The 22758-nt window shown below is 35.5% G+C and overlaps 2 protein-coding genes across 3 annotated transcripts in view; one reads left to right on the top strand and one right to left on the bottom strand.

Annotated features, from left to right (window-relative positions):
* The first annotated feature begins 3823 nt into the window (after nucleotides 1–3823).
* ptger4c (prostaglandin E receptor 4 (subtype EP4) c) lies at nucleotides 3824–8304 on the top strand. Its single transcript, NM_001281996.1, has 2 exons — nucleotides 3824–4717; nucleotides 7711–8304. Exons 1-2 carry the CDS (start codon nucleotides 3851–3853, stop codon nucleotides 8302–8304), a joined length of 1461 nt encoding a protein of 486 aa, NP_001268925.1. The 5' UTR covers nucleotides 3824–3850.
* An 11037-nt stretch (nucleotides 8305–19341) lies between these two features.
* artnb (artemin b) overlaps nucleotides 19342–22758 on the bottom strand; it is a 38805-nt gene continuing 35388 nt past the window's right edge. Inside the window, exons 4-5 of one of the 2 annotated variants that reach the window (XM_087240643.1) lie at nucleotides 22305–22657; nucleotides 19342–20681 (exon numbers count right to left, since the gene is read on the bottom strand). In XM_087240643.1, the coding sequence (XP_087096769.1) occupies nucleotides 20670–20681; nucleotides 22305–22657 (365 nt within the window). In that variant the 3' untranslated portion in view covers nucleotides 19342–20669. Of the gene's footprint in view, nucleotides 20682–21770; nucleotides 22658–22758 lie in introns of those variants that run through there. The other variant, XM_087240642.1, reaches the window with a different exon arrangement.

The following is a 22758-nucleotide window of genomic DNA, read 5'->3' on the forward strand; positions in this document are numbered from 1 at the left end:
CATTCTCTGTTGAGCTTGGCCAATCAGGTGCATTTACTGCAGATTAGTAACCACTAAAAACACTAGAGTTTTATTGAGTGCACAAACATTCACTGACCTAATTTTATACCCTCATAAATTCTATCATCATCATAAACAAAGGGCAGATGTGATGTAAGTAACAGTATATTTTTGCAAACCGATTGATTTTTTGGGAATCAGTTGGCAACACTGGAGCAATAGTGTTTGTCTGTGTAGCAGCCTAATTTGGACCTCTTGTCAAATGAATACCCTCTCATTGTGACTGTTTGCTGATTGCCTAGGGATTTTCAAATGAGTGTCTATAGGGAGCCACAAATCTTATAAATAATCTGTTTAATCTATATGCTTAAAACCACAAAACTCTTTAATAAGATTTGAAACAGCAACAATTTATAAAGAAATAAAAAATACATGTGTATACAGTTGAAGTCAGAATTATTTGCCCCCCTTTGAATTTTTTTCTTTTTCTTTTTAAAATATTTTCCAAATGATGTTTAACAGAGCAAGGAAGTTTTCACAAATTGTGAAGTGTTCAGATGCAAAAACCACTAAATGCCATTTGAATTTTTTTCCTAAAATGAGAATTTTTCACAGCCTCATATGTTTGTGCAATTTTTTTTTACTTTAAAAGCAATGAAAAGAACCTATTTGTCACTATAAACATACAATTACTGAGCCTACATACAGGAATCAGAGAAAGATACTAATTTTAAAAGAAACCATCAAACGACTTTTAGAGTTTTTGTTGCATCTAAACTCTTCATATACAGTTGAAGTCATAATTATTAGCCCCCCTCCCACCTTTTTTATAAGCTTCATCTTAGGTCAGACATTAAAATACACATAACATAGATACATATAGATATACGCACTGATACAATTCACCAAACAAGAAGTATATCACAATTATACACTAAATAAGTATATAATTAAATGTAAAATACCACATTTATACACAAAAATTCATTAATTTATTTTCTTGTCGGCTTAGTCCCTTTATTAATCTGGGGTCGCCACAGCAGAATTAACCGCCAACTTATCCAGCAAAATTTTACACAGCAGATGTCCTTCCAGCCATAACCCATCTCTGGGAAACATCCACACACACATTCACACTCACACTCATACACTACGGACAATTTAGCCTACCCAATTCACCTGTACCGCATGCCTTTGGACTGTGGGGGAAACCGGAGCACCCAGAGGAAACCCACACGAACACAAGGAGAACATGCAAACTCCACACAGAAACTGCAACTTAGCCGAGGTTCGAACCAGCGACCCAGTGACCTTCTTGCTGTGAAGCGACAGTACTACCTACTGCGCCACTGCTTCGCCCCTACACAAAAATATACATAATATAAATAAACAAATAAAAATAAATACATAATGCAAATAAAAGAATTGTAAAAAGGCAATTAAGATAAAAGTGTCTCCTTAATTTTTTTTTATAAAAGGACTCCAGAATTTCTGGAACTGTTCTGCTTTTGTTTTATTACACACCGAATCTTTTCCATCTGAAGAGCATGTAGGAAATCAAAATCCTTTGCCGATAAGAAGGGGGAGCTGCTGACTTTCAATTCATAAAAATAAGTTGTCTAGCCAGTAAGGTTACAATGGCTACACTATTGGCCTGTAATGAATTTAATTCAGCAAATTCTGGCAGGATCTATTGACAATAAAAAAAACAGTCGAAAAACACCTGAAGATTTTCCCCCAAAAATCAGACAGTTTTAAACACGACCAGAAAGCATGTAACAGTGTGGCTGGTTCGGTTATACAGCGAAGGCAATTTGGGTCAAGATCAGAGAAAAGTTTATTAATTATTAGCCGCCTTTTGAATTTATTATTATTTTTTTAAATATCTAGTCAAATAATACTTACTGTCATCATGGCAAAGATAAAATAATTCAGTTGTTAGTGATGAGTTATTAAAACTATTATGTTCAGAAATGTGTTGAAAATATCTCTGCATTAAACAGAAATTGGGGAAAAAGTAAACAGGGCAGCTAATAATTCTGACTTCAATTGTATCTATCATTTAATTTGTCACTTTTAGGGGGCACACTTTAACATACATCACAAAATGCTTAAGCAGTTATTCACTCTGCAGTCTTCATAAAAATGTATTTATTCATTTTCTTTCCGGCTTAGTCGCTTTATTAATCTAGGGTTTGCCACAGTGCCCTTCCTGCTGCAACCGATCACTGGGAAACACCCACACAACACAGACAATTTAGCTTACCCAATTCACCTGTACCACATGTTTTTGGCTTAGGAAACCCTCGCCAACATGGGAAAACCATGTAAACTTCCCAAAGAAATGCCAACTGACCCAGCCAGGGCTCAAACCAGCGACCTTCTTGCTGTGAGGTGATTGTGCTACCCATTGCGCCACCGTGCTGCCCTGTCTTCATAAATAAACTAATTAAATAATTTAAACTCAAAATAATCTTCCATGTTTATTTGACAAGTAACTGTCACTTCTAACATTCAAGTACATCAAGGCACATTTTTACACGTTTAAACTTTAACAGATGAAGTTGAAGTTAACTTTTTTTAACACAAATAAAACACAAATAATTCTTCTGAAGTCATAAGTATTATTTCTTGCAGATTATTTCTTGAATAAAAGCAGTTTTTAATAATTTAAAAAAAACTATTTTAACTCTGTTTTTGTTAATTCTATTTTTGATATTAGCCTCCTTAAGAAATTTTCACTGTATAGTTTTTGATTGTCTACACAACATACAAGTTATTCAATAACTTGACTAATTATTCTAACTTTCCTTGTAAACATAACCTAGTTAAGTCTTTAAATTACACTTTAATCTTAATCAAAGACTATAGAATACTTAAAGGGACTTTGTCTGTATACAACTATCTTGCTAAATAATTTGTAAAATATTATGCACAGACTGTCACCATGCAAAAGATAAAAAAGTAGTTATTAGAAATTTGCTAATTAAACTATTATAATTAAAAACGTGGCGGTTCATTCCGCTGTGGCGACCTCAGATTAAAAAGAGACTAAGCCGACAAGAAAAATGAATAAATGAATGTTGAAAAACGTGTTGTTAAAAATCATGTGTTTGAAGACTTGTGCGTTATGTCACGAGTAAAATCAAAAACGAATGAGGGCAAAATTAAACGAGTTGAATATTATTTTTACATGAGCGTGATTGAAAACTGGATCAAAGTTTTACATCTGTTCTCTGGTACTTGCCGACTATTTGTACGTTCAAGACTGCATTTGGGGTTAACTTCGGACGAATGCGGGGAACTGGAGTGCGCAGCAGAGCGAGAGAGCGCAAAAGCAGAGAGATATCGCATAAGACTAATTTTATATATCCTATTTTTAAAGAAAAATATGGTGAATCTCCAGAGAATGATCTTTATTTGGCTAATTTATCATTTCGGTTGAAAGCTCAGTTATTGAGCTAATCACTCACAAGAAACAAATACTCATTCAGGACACACTCTGTATTATTATTGTCCTCACACACACAAGCAAGCCACAGACAAAGATGTTACATGATGATGCACTTAAATATGTAAAACATTCGCCACTACTGCAATTCCTCCTTGAACTGAACTTGTTACATTAATAAACCCCACACCTGCGTTTACAGAGTGAGCTAAATCGGGATGGCTGCAAGTGACGTCACTCCTCATCGCTGACATCACACTGTGGGAAGAGGAGCTGAGGATTTCTATAAATGCACTGGCACCTGTGAGTCCTACGAGTCCAACCAAGGCCATGCGAGCAAACTTAAGAAGTAAACCAGAGACTCTGTCTTAAATATTTCGTCCACCGCACTCTGCACAAATGGAAAAACGAAGTGTAGACTTTGCGGAGCCACTTGTCAACCTATCCTACATCAACGACTCACTGCTGAATGTGTCCGAAGTTTTTGTGAATTTCTCCAACAGTTCCTCTCGTGCTTTGAGTCTGGACTTTCGCTCTCTCGTCACTTCGGCCACTATGTTTGGCGTCGGAGTCCTCGGAAACCTTGTAGCTATCGTGGTGCTTTGCATCTCCAAGAAAGAGCAGAAGGAGACCACCTTCTACACTCTGGTGTGCGGGATGGCCATCACAGACCTGCTGGGCACCTGCTTCACCAGTCCGGTTGTCATCGCCACTTATATCGCGGGCAGGTGGCCGGGTGGAGCGCTCCTGTGCCATTTCTTCTCCTTTTCCATGCTGTTCTTCGGGTCTGCTGGGATGTCTATTCTGTGCGCAATGTCCGTGGAAAGATATTTGGCCATAAACCACGCGTACTTTTACTCTCAACACGTGGACCGGGCTATGGCTCGGTTTGCGCTGATGGCAACCTATCTGGCCAATATCGTGCTGTGTATCATGCCCAGTTTTGGCTTCGGAAAGCACAAGAGACACTTTCCGGGAACTTGGTGCTTCTTGGACTGGCGCGCCATGGACTCGGTCGGCGCCTCGTACACGTTTCTGTACGGTGGTTTCATGCTGCTGCTGATCGCCGTTACAGTCTTGTGCAATTTCGCCGTGTGTCGTTCACTCGTCGGGATGAGTAAAATGAGTCGGATGGTAAGAGCAGAGGTACCCGGACACGCAGGGTCAAGGCGCGGATTCAGGTTAACATCTGCAGCGGAGATCCAGATGTTCTGGCTGTTGATATTAATGACTATTGTGTTCCTGATATGCTCCATCCCTTTAGTGGTGGGTGTTCTGCATGCTTTTCGTTATGTTTGAGCTGTAGATTAGATTGATAATCCTAGTCATGCTGCTGGGTTATAAACTACAGTTTATTCATTCATTATTTTCCTTCGGCTTAGTTCCTTTATTTATCAGGGGTCGCCACAGCGAAATAAACCACCAACTTATCCAGCGTGTGTTTTACACCGCGGAAGCTCTTCCAGCTGCAACCCAGTACTGGGAAACATCCTCACACACGCACACATACACTATGGCTAATTTAGTTTATTTAATTCGCCTATACTTCACCTTTTCCTTTTAAAAGTTCATCTAACAAAGAAAATGTGGGTTTCTTTTTTTACGTTTTAAATGCAAAGAGACACAATAACATCTGTTAGACGTTTGTCACTTTTTTCATCATCTTTATTTTTCATTCATTCATTCATTCATTCATTCATTCAATTAATCATTCATTCATTCATTTTTTTCGGCTTAGCCCCTTTAGTAATTTGAGGTCGCCACAGCGGAATGAACCGCCAACTTATCCAGCACATGTTTTATGCAGTGGATGCCCTTCCAGCCGCAACCCATCTCTGGGAAACATCCATACACATTCATTCACACACATACACGATTTAGCCTACCCATTTCACTTGTACCACATGTCTTTGGACTGTGGGGGAAACCGGAGCACCCGGAGGAAACCCACGGGAACGTAGGGAGAACATGCAAACTCCACACAGAAACGCCAACTGACCCAGCCGAGGCTCGAACCAGCAACCTTCTTGCTGTAAGGCGACAGCGCTATCTACTGCGCCACCGCGTCATCCATCATTCATTTAAATTTGAATAATAATAAACACACACAAAGTTCCTCCTGACAGAAACAGATAAAAACATCAATGTGAGTTTCAAATGAAAGGGAATTGTGTGATACAAAATATAACTATGTTTAAAAAAAACTGCTAAATACCTGTTGTTCAGCAATGTTAAATAATTTATTAATTTTCTTTGAATGAAATGTGTCATTCATTCAAATACCTCACTCTCCTTAAACAAATCTCAAAAACATACACTAGTCATATTTCTCTTAATCTATATTACCTCATTTTATATGAACGAGCTTTTCAGTCCAACATAATCTCACGAGAATTGATAACCTTTTGATTTAGTGGCAAATTTGTATTTAATTCATCCCACTCATTCATTTTAGTGTCATCCCCCATTGAGTAGTGTGTTCAGGGGTAGGGTTTGCCTCCTTTTAAAAATCTCAATTCAAATTAAATCATATAAGTTAGTACAAAAATTAGTATTATACAGTATGTAAAATAGTGTCATTTCTTTGTGAGATTGGGCTGATTATGATAGGGCAGTGTGATTTAATCGAGGTGATGTTCATGTGCATTTTGTCAGTAAAGCCACTCCAGGTAAACACATGCATTTAGATGGAGCACATGCTGGGTTATAAACAGCTGTTTATGACCGTGATAATTCTTTTCCGAATCAACCTCAACATCAGTTTAGTTTAATAGCCTGTCTGGAAATCAATTACTGCCTTCATTAGTGTGGTCATCATTAGTTCAGTATGAGAATCAGTGGCATCCCAGACCTCAAACAAAGCAAATAAACCAATATAATGAGAGAGCACTGACAACATTCTCTAAATTCATTGTATTCACTGTGATTTCAAAACAAAATATGCCTTTGCTGGTCATGATAACAAATGCTTTTATTTGTTGATTGATGTTGTACCCCAACATAGTGGGACTTTGCAGTTTGTTTGGAAATGAAAATTGGGTCGATGTCAGAACCCAAAGTCAGGCGGATGTCAATGTCCAACGTCGGACAGATGTCATATTTTGGTTATTTCCCAATGCAACCTAAAAACAACCAAGTATCAACATCTAATGATGTTACAGTTTGACATTATGTGGACATTACCACTATGACGTCTGTCAGACATTAGATTTTGGTTGCCATATCTGTCAAATAAAAGTCAGTATTTGACGTCAATATGATGTTGGTTGAAGATGTTGGCTGGACAACGAATTTTGGTCACTTTTCAACACAACCTAAAATCAACCAAATATCAACGTCATTTCACGTCATTATTAGATGTCCAAATAACATTGTCCACAGATGCTGGTGACCTAAATCAAACCTAATATTAATGTCTTATGACATAGTGTGTCTGCTGGGTCTTCAGAAGTCTAAACATTAGAACTGTTTTGTCTAAAAACAGATATATACATGTCTTAAAACATGGCATGTTTTTTAGAATTTAAAACATATAATTTCAATGCTCTAAATTACATTTATTATTTTAAATAGGGAAGAAATGTAGTTAGCAGAATAAAATAAACATTATATTTTACACAAAACACTTGCAAGAAGTCTGTTTTGCATAACTTCATCATGCACTTTCAAAGCAGTTTCACCTTTTCTTGAATCCCTGAGCTGTGTTTTTAATAAGTGTTTATCTGTACTATTTTAGAACTGTCAGAACTATCTCTACCACTGTAACAGCTTTTGCTGTTACGTGAAAATGAATGAAAGAGTGTCACTTCACAGCATTAGATCTTCACATTGCTTTCCATTTCCTTTTTTCACCTTTTCTATTTTGACAGTACCGAGTCTCCCCAGCTCACACGTCTCTGTTGAGCTTATTAATGCAGTATAACACACTGTAAAAAAGTTATATGAACAATTAGTCCTGGCAGCAAATGTTTTTAGGTCATTGTAACTTATTAAATTAATCCTCTTCTAACCTAATTTTATAAGTTACGCAAGCTGTTTTAAGGCAGTTTAACATAATATAAGTTCAGTGGACTCAAAAGGTTCATTTGATTCAGCGTAAAAATTTAAGGCAACCAATATTTTTTACAGTGCAGTTAGGGGTGTTCAGATTAGTCACTGTGGAGTTTGTATAGCGCTAACTGACCGTGAATCCTTATTGATTTTATAGTGTCGTGACCTTTTTTTGTGACCTTTGGACGATATTTCTGTTTAATTCACAGGTGCGCATCTTCGTCAACCAGCTGTACGATCCTGCTTATATTTCCTCAGGCAAAAGTCCAGACTATCGCAGTGATCTCCTGGCTATACGATTCGCCTCCTTCAACCCCATCCTGGATCCATGGGTTTATATTCTGTGCAGAAAAAATTTGTTAACCAAAGGCTGTGCGCGACTCAAGCGTACCATCAGACACAGGAAAGGGGATCACAGTCGTGTTTTGGGTTGGACGGATGGTCAACACTCACCTCCATCGTTGGTACAAAGCAACTGCACCAGTTACGCGTCACTACGCACAGCAATCTGTAGAAATGACGTGGGTAAACAGAACTGCATGAACACTAAATCTTATCTAGACTTAACCCTTCGCCAGGCGTGGGACTTTGATACAGCTCTCGCTCAGTTTCATCCTTTCAGTGTCGAGCAAAACACTGTAATGGGTTTTGATGAAGATGAAGCAACATCAAGTCCCAAACTCATCGCCAAGACTGTTATGGCATTACCAGCCACTCAAATATTAGAGAATAAAGCTGAAATAGTGACCTGCACATTCAGTACACCTAGTTCTTGTCTATCAGAAAAGTGCATGAGACAATGACCTAGACGTCAATTTAGATTTCTTCTGTGAAGCACTATGAGAGAAAAAAAGAGACATTTGTGCTTTAGGTAACATTCACAAATAATTCTGTGAATTTGCTTAATTTTGAACTGGATTGATCCGATTTTAGGATTAAACCATAAACGGAGGCACTTGTAATGTCTGTTTTGACATGAATGTGTTTGATGTGTGGTAAAGGATTTGATGCTTTTTCTTCAATACTGTGCCATGTTGCATGCTGGGTTTTACTTGTAAAACTGTGAATAATTTATTAAAGGTGCAATTTATTTTATCACAACCAAGAGTACAACTGGCCTACAAATGTCCACTTCAGCAATCTTAATATTCTTGAATTCTTAAAAAAAGAAATGCAGCTGGAAATATGTGTAGTCTTTCTGATTCGCTCATTCATTCATTCATTCATTCATTCATTCATTCATTCATTCATTCATTTACTTTTCGGCTTAGTCCCTTTTTTAATCCGGGATCGCCACAGTGGAATGAACTGCCAACTTATTCAGCACATGTTTAACACAGCGGATGCCCTTCCAGCTGCAACCCATCTCTGGGAACCAGTCTTTTAGATTCAATAACAAAAATGAATTCAATTTAGCAGAAATTCACCCACAAATGGTCAACAGTGCTCAGCATATATAAGTACACCTCTTACAAATCTATCTCCTAAATTCATCTTTATAATAGGAATCTATACAATATTATATATTTGTGCAGATACATTTGATTAATCAGTATTGAAGTATATTTGTTGAAATTTTGTAGTTTTTTTTTCTTTTGCAATATTTTGCTTGGATTTAATTGTATTATCTTTCAATTTCTAAATATGTTTGGTGACTAAAACATTATTTTAATAAATATATCTGTTTAATAAATATGTTTTGTTTAAATACACCAAAATACATTTCTATATTCACTGAAAATTGGATAAAAATGTTCAGTTTCAAAATGGGGTGTACTCAATTATGCTGCACTGTACATATGAGCCATGCATCTTTTGCCAGTTTAGTTACTTTATAAACATTTGTTAATATTTAAATTGCTTTGATTTATTTAAATATATGACTAAAATAAAGCATATAATACAATTATTACACGATATTTATTATTCTATTTATGCTAAATTATTAGTGTATGTATTTATATTAATGTTTTGATATTTAAAGCCATCAACCTATTGTATACAGATGAAGTCAATCATTATGCCCCCTGAATTATTAGCCCCCGGTATATACTTTTTTTCTAATTTCTGTATAAGGGAAATAAGATTTTTTTTTTTTACATATTATTAGACATAATAGTTTTAATAACTAATTTATAATATATATTTTATCATTGCCATGATATATTTGCCACTAGATATTTTTCAAGATACTATTCAGCTTAAAATGCAATTTAAAGGCTTATTTTTTACTTAATATTAAAGTTGATTTTTAGCCACACCATGTTGGTGTTTTTTAACATTTGTAACTTAATTTTTTACTATGTGGGTCGTTAGCACAACACTCAACCCCCAATCTTGAGGACCAGGACATACACACATACACTAGAGACAATTTATCTCACCCAATTCACCTATACCGCATGTCCTTTGAAATTACGGGGGAAAACTGAGCGTCAGAAGATAACCCACGTGAACATATGGAGAACATGCAATCTCCACACAGAAATGCCAAAAATTTAAAGGCTTATAGGGTAATTAGGCAAGTCTTTGTTTAACAGTAGTTTGTTCTGCTTTTATTCCAGCCAAAATAAAACAAATAAGAATTTCTCCAGAATATTTTTCAGGTATACTGTGAAAAATGTCTTGCTCTTTTAAACATAGTTTGGGAAATATTTAAAAAAGAAAATTCAAACGGGCTAATCATTTTGACTTCAACTGCATACGTGTGTAGGTTTTTTTTCTTTTTTAATTTTTTAAGACATTTAAAGTCTATTGGTTTTGATGGATTTTCAGTCAAGAATCAAGACATAATCAATCATTCTGCAAGAGTGAAAACAGACACCAAATTAGAAATCTTGTGAGATGTGTTTTGCAGTGTGTGTTTTGTCAAGATCACAAAAAGATTTGAGTAGTGTAGTAAAGAGATTCCCATATGGAATCTGTGTTGATTTTTGAACCTGTCATTTAATCTATTTATTCACCTTTGTAAATGTGAGTAAATATATAATTATCTATCAGTTTTTAACTTGAGTTTTAATCATATTATTGAATGATTTGCAAATGTTTAGATCATTTTGCACAATATAAATATTTAAGTAATATTTTTTTTTACTTCTAATGGATGGATTCTGTCTGGCTATTATTTTTTTACTATTTCTGCCACATGTTTTAAGCAGCAGATTCCCTTCCAGCTGCAACCCAGTGCTGAGAAATACCCATACACTCATATTCACACATGCACTCATACACTTTGACCAATTTAGCTCAGCAACCTTCTTACTGTGAGGTGACAGTGCTAACAACTGAGCCACCATGCCGCCCTTGCTATTACAATATAAAGCCTATTACTAATTGTTTTTATTTGTTTTCGTTAATTGAATGAAGAACATAAAGTATATGTTTATAAGGGTAAGAGTATTTGCACACACCTTTGTCACCCATTTTCTGGGTTTCTTCTTCCACCAAGCACGAATAAATGCCTTTGGCCAGTATTTATTATCTACTGTTTTTCGATTTTTGATGAAAATACTGTATTTTAATTGCACCAAGAGGATATTTTCCTACAAGGCAGCTTCAAAGTACAATAGCATACCATATACACATACATACATACATACATGCATACAGTACATACATACATACATACAGCTAAATACTGTAATTTACAATGAAATACAAAGCCCTTCTTCAAGCCCTTGCTTTGTTTAAGTGATACTATACTGTAAACAGAGTGGTCGGTCTCATATCACGCCAACATGCATTAAATATTTAAATCCATTAGCATGCAGCAGTTTTTCCTTTAAAATCAGTAGATTTTGTCAGTAAGCTGGAGGAAAAACTCAATGTGGGTGTTGTACATAAAGCTGAGGCAGAGCTACCTATAACGATCACAGTAAACTGTATTTACTTTGTAGTAGCACACTGTTCTGTTATACTGTAATACTTTTCAACCTTGTCTTTACATTTTTAACAAGTGGTCAATTATAATTGCATCAGAATATATTTTAGATGACCAAAGTGATTCATTCTAATATTAGTGTAACTTATATGGTTTATAGGTGTGCATACACCTTGCAAAATATGCAAAATGTTAATACTTGTAAGTTAAAAGGATCGTTAAATGGATTTATTTAGTATCTGTCACATAATGCTCATAAATTCAATAGTTTCCAGACACAGACTTGTATTTGCAAGCTGAGACTGCATATTTTAAACTTGCAATGTCAGACACAATGCAATTAATAGAGCTTTAGTGACATCACTGTGAGGGGTAGGATTAGGTGTGGGTGTTAAAGGCATTGCATGTAGCTCAGCTTGCAACTCCAGCAGGTCCATAAATTAGTTATACAAAATATCTAAAAATATTATGGGTGACAGTGGCTCAGTGGTTATCACTGTCTTCTCACACCAAGAAGGTTGCTGGTTCGAGTCCTGGCTGAGTTTGCATGTTCTCCCTGTGTTGGCGTGGGTTTCCTTCAGTTGCTCCGGGTTTCCACCACAGTCCAAAGACATGCGCTATAGGTAAATTGAATGAACTGGCTAAAGTGCATGTGTGTGAATGAGTGTAAATGGCTGTTTCTTAGTACTGGGTTGCAGCTGGAAGGTCATTCGCTGTAAAACATATGCTGGATAAGTTGGCGGTTCATTCCACTGTGGCAACCCCTGATGGATAAAAGGACTAAGCCAAAGAAAATGTACAAATACTCAACAAAATAAAATAACCCATATAAAAATGATTTTGGCAGATGATATCCATTCCTGCCACCAAATTTGGACTAAAATGCTATTGTTTATTTATTTTTTTAAAAACAATTTTTTTTAACATGGTTAAAATAAAATAAATTTAAAAAAAAAAAAAAAAGTTTTTTTGGTCACTGTTTTTATAGTAAGTTGCAATAAATTTTCACAAGGGGCCGTATGTATTTCATTATTAGTTTGTAATACACGTATAAGCCGTCCGCCAATTTTGCAACTGTCAAATCAGGTGGAACCCATGAGAGAGTATCGTGGGGGGACATACACACTTTAATCTTATTTAGACCGTTTACAGTGATTTTGTGCCAACAGGTGGCAGTATAGGGCTAAATTATGGCGCTACATTGATTCTATGTGGAATTACAGTGACACTACCGTGTCATTTTGTGCTTTAATGACTTTGGAGGGAAATTATACCTTACCTTACAGATCACACCGATCCCAAGCCTTCATTAACACACAAATGGAGGTCTTGGCCTCAGCGTGTCTATTGATTTGAGAGCTGTGTGGGAAAACACGTCACTCTTGGTACAGTAGCTCATTCACTTTCATTATATGGGAATATGCAAGATTAGCCTTTTTCCCTTCTTCTCCTTCTTTCTCCTCAACAGACTTCAAGATTTATGACAACATGAATATGAGTAAAAGAAGGCAGAAGGAATCATTTATTTGGGGATTAAATATTCATAAATATTCTTGCATTTTTCTTATTAGTGCCCCCATGTAAATTATGTAAATGTCAGTCTGTTTTTTGGATGAAACAGCTGTGTAAACTGCTTCTATGGAATTTTTTTTGACGCATGACGGTATATTTTATGACCCTTCATTAACACGAATGGAAGCCTTGCAGTCAATGTGTATTGATTTTTCTGCTGCTGTCTAGTCAAACATGTTTCTCTTGGTTACTGTATCTGGCAGGATGTGAAATGACTGTCTTGCTGAATGAGATATGAAGAACACTTATTGTTAAATGTCACAGAGGTCACCAAAATTATGTTTTCCCTTAAAGTTGTTGTTTATATGTAGAGTATTGGCTATTGTTATTTCTGGCTATTACACTGTCAGAAAAAATGTACGGGTGTTGTCATTGGGGCAGTACCTTTTGAAAAGATACATATTTGTATAAAGGGTCCTCTAGCATCTTAAAGGTACATTTAGAATGATTACTTTATAACTTTGAGGTATTGATAAATCCTTTGGTTACAAATTAGTACCTCTTGAAAAGTTACTGCCCCATTGACAGCTCCCTTACCTTTAATTCTGTAAGTGTACAGTAATAGAAGTAGAAACTGATGTTATGGGTTTATTATGTGTGGTTTGTCTGTTAAGTCTTATTATATCATTTAAGTAGATTTGCTAAGCTAAATTCTCAATATGTGATGAATGCCCAGCTGATAATAACTCACAGATATAGTATGTTATAGACCTATTTTATTTGGTTAAAAAATATAACATTTTTTGGTATTACTTTATTTTGAAGGTCCCTTTAACGAATGTTGTTGAATTTAAGTTATGTTGCATCCAGCGTTGCCAGCTTTGCAATTTTGTTGCTAGATTTAGCAACTTTTCATATTACCATAGCAACCTTTTTAAAAAAGCACCTAGCAACAATATTAGCTATTTTTAACAGTCATTTGGCTACTTTTAGCAATTTTTTAAAAGTGACTCAAAAGAGCAGTGGCTGCAGGCTTCACTCAGTAGAGTAAATTGCTAGCTCAGATTGTTTTTCATAAATGTTCATTTGCTAATATTTGTTAACATGTATAATTGTGGGTAATTTAGGTAGCAATAAATTACAATAGTGCTATAATTGTTGTCACTTCCACAATTGTATTAATTTCAAATATTAAAAAGAAGAAGTACACAAGCTGTGATTGTTTAAAAGAATGTAACTGTTCATTATCAGTCATATATATATATATATATATATATATATATATATATATATATATATATATATATATATATAGACTAATAATTGTATTACTTTTACAATTAGTCAACAATATTTTTCTATATTTGGCAAAATATAGTTTACTATATTTTTCATACAAATCTAAATGGACAGATTTCAAATAGTGTTTTTGCTGAGATGGCCTGTCAATTTGAGAAAACATTAATGATTTTGTATACTACATAAAGATGTAGTTTTATGTAAATAAGAACCTATTTATTGTGCATCTAGATGTAAAGTTTTAATATAACATAATACATGGCGCCTCAGACATGACAGGGTTACGCTTGTCAGATACTTTGTGATGACATCACTGATATGCAAATTAGTGTGTGCCGTCATCTGGAAACATTCAGCAACTTTTCACGCAGGCTTTAGCTCCTTTCATTGAAAATTGATTGCATCTACATGCCAACTATCTCAATAGATTATAATTAGACTGTTAGGTTGGGCTTAGGTTTAGTGTAAGTTGATATGTACTTACAAAGTTTCTTATAATCAGTTAAATGTCTTTTGAAGGAGCAGTATCAACAGATAATAAGCAGACAGTTTACTAACACTCAAATGAGAAGTAATTGGCATGTACTGTAGTTGCAATGCAACTTTTAGTCAACACAATGTGCAAGAGGGACCATCAAAACAAAGTCTTACCTTTTTTTACTATCATTTTCATTAAGTTTTGAAAACAAAATGTAATTTTTTTTTGTTTTAAATTTCAGGTAAGATTTTTTTTGTTTATGTGAGCATTTGAGAAACTTTCAGTTCTATAATTTTCTACTTAAAGACCATTTCGTCACATTGGAATTAAAAGGTTCTATCTGCATTCTGAATGATTTTGAGATAATGAGCTTTAAAGTATTTGCTTTCCAAAGCAAACAGCATGTGTGTAACTTAATTTTTTTAAGTAAAAATGTAAAAAAACTTAAAAAAAAAAATCCTATAATGTAAATAAGATGTCATACAATAAGAATATGTCAATAACTAAATTTTGACAAAAATTTCAGATAGAACCTTATAATTCTAATCTGACGATTTTTCTAGATTATGGGATAATTTGAGAAACATTCACACTTTTCAATTGTACAACTTTCAATTCGCATTTTCAATTTAAAACCATTTAAGCATTTTCTATATTAAGATTTTTTCTATTTTATATGAACATTTAAAAGGCAGTCCAATGTACATGTAAAAACACCATGAGATTTTTTGTTATGTTTGAATGTTTTCTCTACACTGAGATTTATTCGATATAGCTGATTGTTTTTAGACAATTTATTTTTCTTTGTAATAATCCATTGTTTGATTTTCAAAACATTGTGAATGTTCTCGGGAGATTTATTTTTTTATTTAAAATTCTCCTAAGATTTTATGTTGTTTTAGGAACTTGTTTAAGTTTTTGTTGTTTAAGTTACTTGTTTATGCGTGTGTTTAAAGATCATTGCAAATTTGAGAAACATATTTAAATGTTACATTCAATTGTTCTCCCAATATGTTATGATTTATTTATTTCATATTTTCTCATGCTTTTGCAAATTTTAGATGAATGTTACATTCTATAATTTTGGTAAACATAAGTAAATATAGGAATTTTATTTATTTATTAAGTTAACATTAGAGGACCATTTTTCCCAGTTATGTGAATGATAGTTTACAGTATTTATTTTATCATTTAAAATATATTATGGGAGTTCTGGCCTTTTATATAAACCACATTATTATTATTATTATTATTATTATTATTATTATTATTTATTTATTTATTTTTTTTTTTTCAGATTTTTTCAAAACTTTATTTGCACCAGGAACATTTCTTCTTGAACGTTAGGCCTGCACAATAAAATGAAAAGTAGAGGAGAGTGAGTTGCAGCAAGATGTATTCCTCTATTCAGGAATGAGCTAGAACAATACTATTCATACTACATATTTTCAGTTAGACTCTTCTTCAATCTGAGAGAAATCAGTCATATGTGACCATTACTTCAGTATACAACACATTTTTAAGTAAAAAAAAATTAAAAATACAGTTTTTTTTTAATGTTCAAAAAATGTTTCATACTGTCTGATCTATTTTTGTGAAATATTATTCATTCATATGATTTAAATCACTGTTTACTTAGTTTCAAATAGGTATAGCTATCAAGCGTTAAAGCTATTGTGCCTACCTAGCATAAACCGTTTAATCAGGGTTGACAGAGTTGGGACAGTTGCAACATGCTGTTGCATCTTTCCACAATTACAAAATTCACTTAAACGCTTGACATATTAACAATGTACAATTGTTAATTTTATCAAAGTTTCAATGTAATTTAATTTGAAAAAATGAACTATTTTATTAATTAATTAATTTCAAAATTCATAGGCGTATCTTAGTAAAGGTTCAGTCTAGATTTTCAGTACAAAATACTTTTGTTCAGTTTTTTTTAGGCCTGATAATTGGCTATTGGTTGTTCTTTTAATAGTCTGTATTTATATGGTCACTTTAACATATTTAACCAATTTATACTTAGTCTGTTTACAGAAAAATGAATTTTAAAAAAATCCAGATCTAATGTTTGCAACGTTTGACTTTAAGTTGAAATTCTGCATATTTTATCACATGTACACATATTAATCAATTAATCAATTGGGTAGGTGTCCAATAGATGTGGGTTTATTATATTAAATTTCGGGTTTAAAAAAAATGTTCTCTGAGGAACTGAAGAAAAAGAGTGTTGCAACTGTCCCCACTCTCCCCCACATCTCTGTTGACTGTCATGTCTTATATTGACCAGCAGATGTCAGCACAGTTTTTAAAAAGAACGCTTCGAGTAAACGATTAAATACATATTTCATCTTCTAAACGGTTAGAAAAACAACTCAAGATAGGCTATAGTTGTTATATACAACAAATCTGTCGAATCATAGCTCCTGTCACAAATATTCTTTCTTTCTTATTGCTGTTCATCTGCAAAAATGCTGAAAACAGCTCCATAAACTTGACAAAACCGTGACAAAAATAACAATGCCAGCATTAAACGTGTACACCACACCAACCATCTTCTTTCAACTCCATTCAGCGGTGACCGGTGATCGAGAAACCGAGTCAGTTAAGTTGAAGTCGATCAGAACAATTCCCAATCAAGTGCTCACTGATAAATGATTATATTTTGCACACAGTTGGAATATGAGCACCTGCGTGAATATGAACCTGTATTGTGTCATCTTGACGCTTACTTACATTATACGGTCATCCTACCTCATTGAGGTAAATTTGGTTTTATATTCGCACATTCGTTCAGTGACATGCTCCCTATATTGTTTACCCTGCTACTTTGATTATTCGTTGTGAAATCGCATGTAAGTCTCCTAGAATCAACATTAGCACATTTTTTTTTATTATAAACAATGTTGTACTTTGATAGTCATTTGTTGCTAATATGATTTTATGAGAATTTAAATGAAAATTTGCAAAAAATAAATAAATACTTAAATTATATTATTAAGGAGAAAATCTGAATGTGTGAATATAAAATCAACTTTTCCTTGTTTCTTACCTCAGTAAAATCGAAGAATATTGGCCAAACAGGTGATGCAGTGGCGCAGTAGGTAGTGCTGTCGCCTCACAGCAAGAAGGTTGCTGGTTCCAGCCTTGGCTGGGTCAGTTGGCGTTTCTCTGTTGAGTTTGCATGTTCTCCCTGCGTTCGCATGGGTTTCCTCCGGGTGCTCTGGTTTCCCCCACAATCCAAAGACATGTGGTACAGGTGAATTGGGTAGGCTAAATTGTCTGTAGTGTATGAGTGTGAAGTATGGATGTTTCCCAGAAATGGGTTGCAGCTGGAAGGGCATCTGCTGCGTAAAACAAATGCTGGATAAGTTGGTGGTTCTTTCTGTTGTGGTGACCCCAGATTAATAAAGGGACTAAGCTGAAAAAAAAAATGAAAGAAATGAAAATTGCCCAACCAGTCCCATTCCTTCATTATTACGCAAATGAAGATCTTGGACTCAACATGTCTATTTTAAGTGTTGTTGTGTGATCAAACAGATCTCCTTTCATTTTCATTTGTTTGATAGCAGTTTTTAAATATCTATAGTAATACATATGATAATGTTGACAATTAGGCCTAACTATTTATTTAACATGGTATAGCCTATGCCTTTTTTCATGTGTACACCTGTAAATTATACAAATGTGTTTCCATTCACCTATTTTTGTGCTCATTTTGGAATTTAGCGTAAATGAAACACATTTACTGAATAAACTCCAGCATTATCATCAGCAGCAGCAGCATTCCAGCACAGGTCACATTATCAGCACAGGTCACATTATATCTAAAATATCTGAAATGTTGTTTTGGTCGATCTAAAATCACTTTGAGGATGGATTTTGACTATTACCTCCCTGCACTCCCAAAGAGCATCAAACAAAAGCCACATTGCTAATCTGTTTTCACACAAGACTCTTAGTTATGATGTGTGGGTTACTTCTTTGTAACATTTTTGGACCTGTAATTTGCGCCCCCTTTTCATTGTCAACACCAAGCTGTACTCTATGCAAAATATAAAAAGTTGTATAAATATATTATGACTTCCATAAATAATTTTATATTGTTTCATAATAATTCAGCAGCCCATCATCAATGATTCCTTATATGAGGGTCAAAGATGAGTTCTAACCCATTGTGACCACACTGTTGCCGCCATCTGGACCAAGCAGTGCAGTTATCCGTTAACATTTCAGAAGAGGTTCCAATCTCCTGTTAATTAAGTTCACCCACGGTGTGAGAGGTGCAGACTCACCGCACAGATCGAGGCCCCTGAGCCAGAGCCAAGCTGGTCTGTGAGGGGTGCGCTCATTAGCAGCTCGACAACAGATGGAAACGTTCTTTGCACTTTAGCAGATGAGAGGTTCACCTAGGGCCTAATGGTGCTATAATGTACATACATGTCTCCAAGCAGTCTACCTGACTACCTGATGATTGCCATTAGCTGAACTGAGACATGAGGTCAATGGAGGGAAAAGCGCTGTGGTGCAGATGAACATAAAGCACAGAGCTATCGTTTTCATTAATATGTTTTTTTTCTAAACAAAGACGGCATAGTAAAGCAAACTTGCAGACAGATTTGACATTTTGTGTTTCTTGTTGCACGCAGTCAATAATTATTCACAATGTTTATATATAAAGAGCTTTATTCCTATACAGAAAATACAAAGTACAAAAATAAAGAGTAACTTTGCCAAAAAAAAACAGATGATAAATAAAACATGTAAAATACTGAAGCAAAGCAATTTATTGTTATCGGCAATATTTTTAAATGTCCTCATGGAGCAGCTTTTAATATAGAAACAGAATACAACATCAAGGTTCCTAAGGTCAGCAAATTGGGCTGACAGATGGACTAGTCAAAGCAATCCATCTCCCCCTCATTCCTGGTGTTTTGGAAGAAAACTATTTTAATTTCCTTTTCATAAATTGAACATGAAACTTCCCAGTAAGAGCTCTCAGAGTTTTATAACCCTTGGAGAAATAATAAACAAAAGCACCCGAAGAAATTCCTTGTCACGTGCTGACTAAGTTTTCCAAAAGGCCTTTCCAACTCAATGAAATCATTGGGTTAACTAGCTAATTTTTCACCACAATTACTGACCTTTACTCAAAACCTTGTTGTTATTCACAATAGTTCATCGTGAGATGACAGATTGCAGAGCACAGGCCAAGGTATAAACAATAAATATAATCACAAGACACTTGTGTAGACATAGTAATAAATAAATAATTTAAATGCAAAAATAAATATGATATCTGTTAGGTGTACAGTAAATGATACAGAATGCATGGCATCCATTTGGTAACAATAAGATAAACAATGGCAAATGCATTGTGGTCATCATCTGTGTTGATAAAAGAGAACATTAATGAGCACAATCTGGTAAACATCACATTATGCTATTGTTGTTGTTGTTGGTGTAGATGGGGGAAACCTTGTGAGGCAGGGGTGTCCAAACTCATATCTGGAGGGGCGGTGTAGTGCATATTTTAGTTCCAACCCCAGTTTAACACACCTGAACCAGCTAATCAAGTTCTTTCTAAGTGTACTAAAAACTAAAAGGAAGTTGGTGCTAAACTCTGCAGGACACTGGCCCTCCAGGACTGAGTTTGGACACCCCTACTGGATGTTAGTTCCAACCCCAATTAAATACACCTGAACCACCTAATTAAGCTTTTTCAATTGCTGTTTCTCAATATGCATTCTTCAGCAATCTTGCGTCCTCATGTTCTCGTGTAACGTCATCATCAACTGCCAAAGTTCAGTTCCAAAACTCAAGAACAGAGGACGCGTGAAAGTTCCCGAATGTGTTCTTGGTATCAAGGATGTGTCGATGTAGATTTGAGTAGCGAACTCCCTCTAGAAGTCCCAAAAGCCGTTACGACTGGAGATGGGAAGTGCAGCATTTTATGTAGATTGGTTATTAAGGTCCAGAGATATCACTTATTTGCCTCAGGAGTTTCCCTAAATGACAATGAAAAGGAAACATTCCAATGAAAATCTTAATAATGGAATAAACACATTAAGAGAGTTTATTTGCTGAAATTTGTATTAAAATCTGTTTTATTTGTATTGTGCAATGTATATTTGTAAGGTCCTTATGCATAGTGTATATCGTGAAAAGAGGAAAAGCAATAAATCAGTGTATGAATGCTGTGATGTTTAAATAATTTTTAGTTAAACATGTGTGAAGGTCACGTGACCATCAGGAAGAACGCAGCATTTCATTTCTCAGATTCTAATGGATCTCCCGAGTTCGTTCTTTCGAGGTGACCTGGCAAAACCAGTCTTCACAAGAACGCAAGTACTTTCTCTGCGAAATTGAGAAACAGACTAGGTGTACTAGAAACTACCAGGCAGGAATGTTAAAGGAAGTTGGAACTAAACTCTGCAGAACACTGGCCCTCAAGGACACTCCTGCTGTAAGGCCATAACTATGGCAGAATCATTATTTTATTGGAAACATAATCTATGAACAAAGAACTGACTTTTACTTTATGCACCTTTTATGCAGTCTTTAGACCAGTGAGAAATTATTTGTAGTTTATCTATTAATATTTGATGTACCAGCTTAAATACCCTGGGGGGTTGGGCGGGATGGGACTACTGCACTTTCAACTAGACTAGACAGTCCCAGTGGTTATTTAAATTCACTTCATATTCTCCTTTCTGTATAAAAACTGGCCTCGTGGAACATTAACCCTTTTAAAACCCTTTACTTAATGATATTAAAAAGGTTTAAAAATGTAAGATAGAAAATAGTTCATATATCAGTCCTGTAAAAATCCTGAGAAATGAAAATCCTACTGCAACTAAATTCAACCTTCTAGCTGAAAGGTAATACTAACTGGCCTTTGTGTTTTCTGTGGGCTAAACTTTTAATAATACTCCACATATGTTTGTGCAATTACATTGTAATTGCAGCAATAATGTGCTGTTAATAATGAACGATCCGAATGTTGCTAGTCTGGCTGAAACAAATAACATGCCAGATCGAAGGCCAGGAAAATGGGCACTGACATCCAGGATCAACAAATGGCTGACAAATGAAAAAGGATTTCATGCTTTATCCAAGTCTGATGAAACTCCTGGTGAGCAAATGCGTGTCGAGTTATAACATGTAGTTTTTGTTTATAGAGCTATTCAGATGGACCATCCAGTGTTGCTGTTCTTCCATCCTCAAACTCTTCACATTGAGTCTTTCGTCATCTGACTTGGTCAAATCGTATTCTGACTCCATTCAAACTTTTCTGTCGAGGTTTGGTGTGATGAAAGTTTGTATGTGCCGACTGTTGTGAATCACTCACAGCCAAAACCAAAATCCCTCACAGCATAACACCACGGCCAACCCAGCCCGACCTTATTCTGCAGCCATGGCCCAGGAGGCTTCCTGGTTCCTCCTTTCCTCTCTTTGACCGTTGCACCATTTCTTCAGGTCACGCTCCCCCTCCACTCTTTCAGCACACCTCATCCCACGCATTCACAGTCTGATGCGGAGAGTGACTTGATGGTCCTCCAGGTTGTGGTAGCATCCATAAAGGAGACCGGTTCATAGCCTGTGGGGCGGCAGCAAGGGTGCGCGCTTACCTTCCTGGCGGTGCGCTTGGGCAGACTACCGTTGGCCAGCAAAGCACGTAGAGCCAAGTCATAGTTCCCCCGAGACCTCTGGCAGGAGCCCACACAGAACTTAAAGAGGATGATCTCGTCCGATTCGAAACCCATATCAAGGTCCCGTACACGCATCTCACGTTTCTCGACACGGCAGTCCCGACTGCTGTGCCTTCCTCTGCTACTTTTATCTTTCCTCTTCCTTTCCTCCTTCTCTTTTTTCTTCTTTTTCTTGCGTGCACCTTTGGTCTGTATGTCAGAGGTATCCGGTGAGCGAGGAGAACGTTCCCATCGCGCTGGCTGCTGGTCATCTTCAATAAGAACAGATGGCTCTGTGGAAATAGACAAAAAGAAGAGATGCTTATCCCCTGCTCAGATTTGAATAATTCATTGTCGATTTATTTGCTGTAGAAATCATTCCCAGACATTTAAC

This window comes from Danio rerio, chromosome 2, assembly GCF_052040795.2.
Source record: "Danio rerio strain M-AB ecotype USA chromosome 2, GRCz13ab, whole genome shotgun sequence".
Taxonomy (NCBI): domain Eukaryota; kingdom Metazoa; phylum Chordata; class Actinopteri; order Cypriniformes; family Danionidae; genus Danio; species Danio rerio.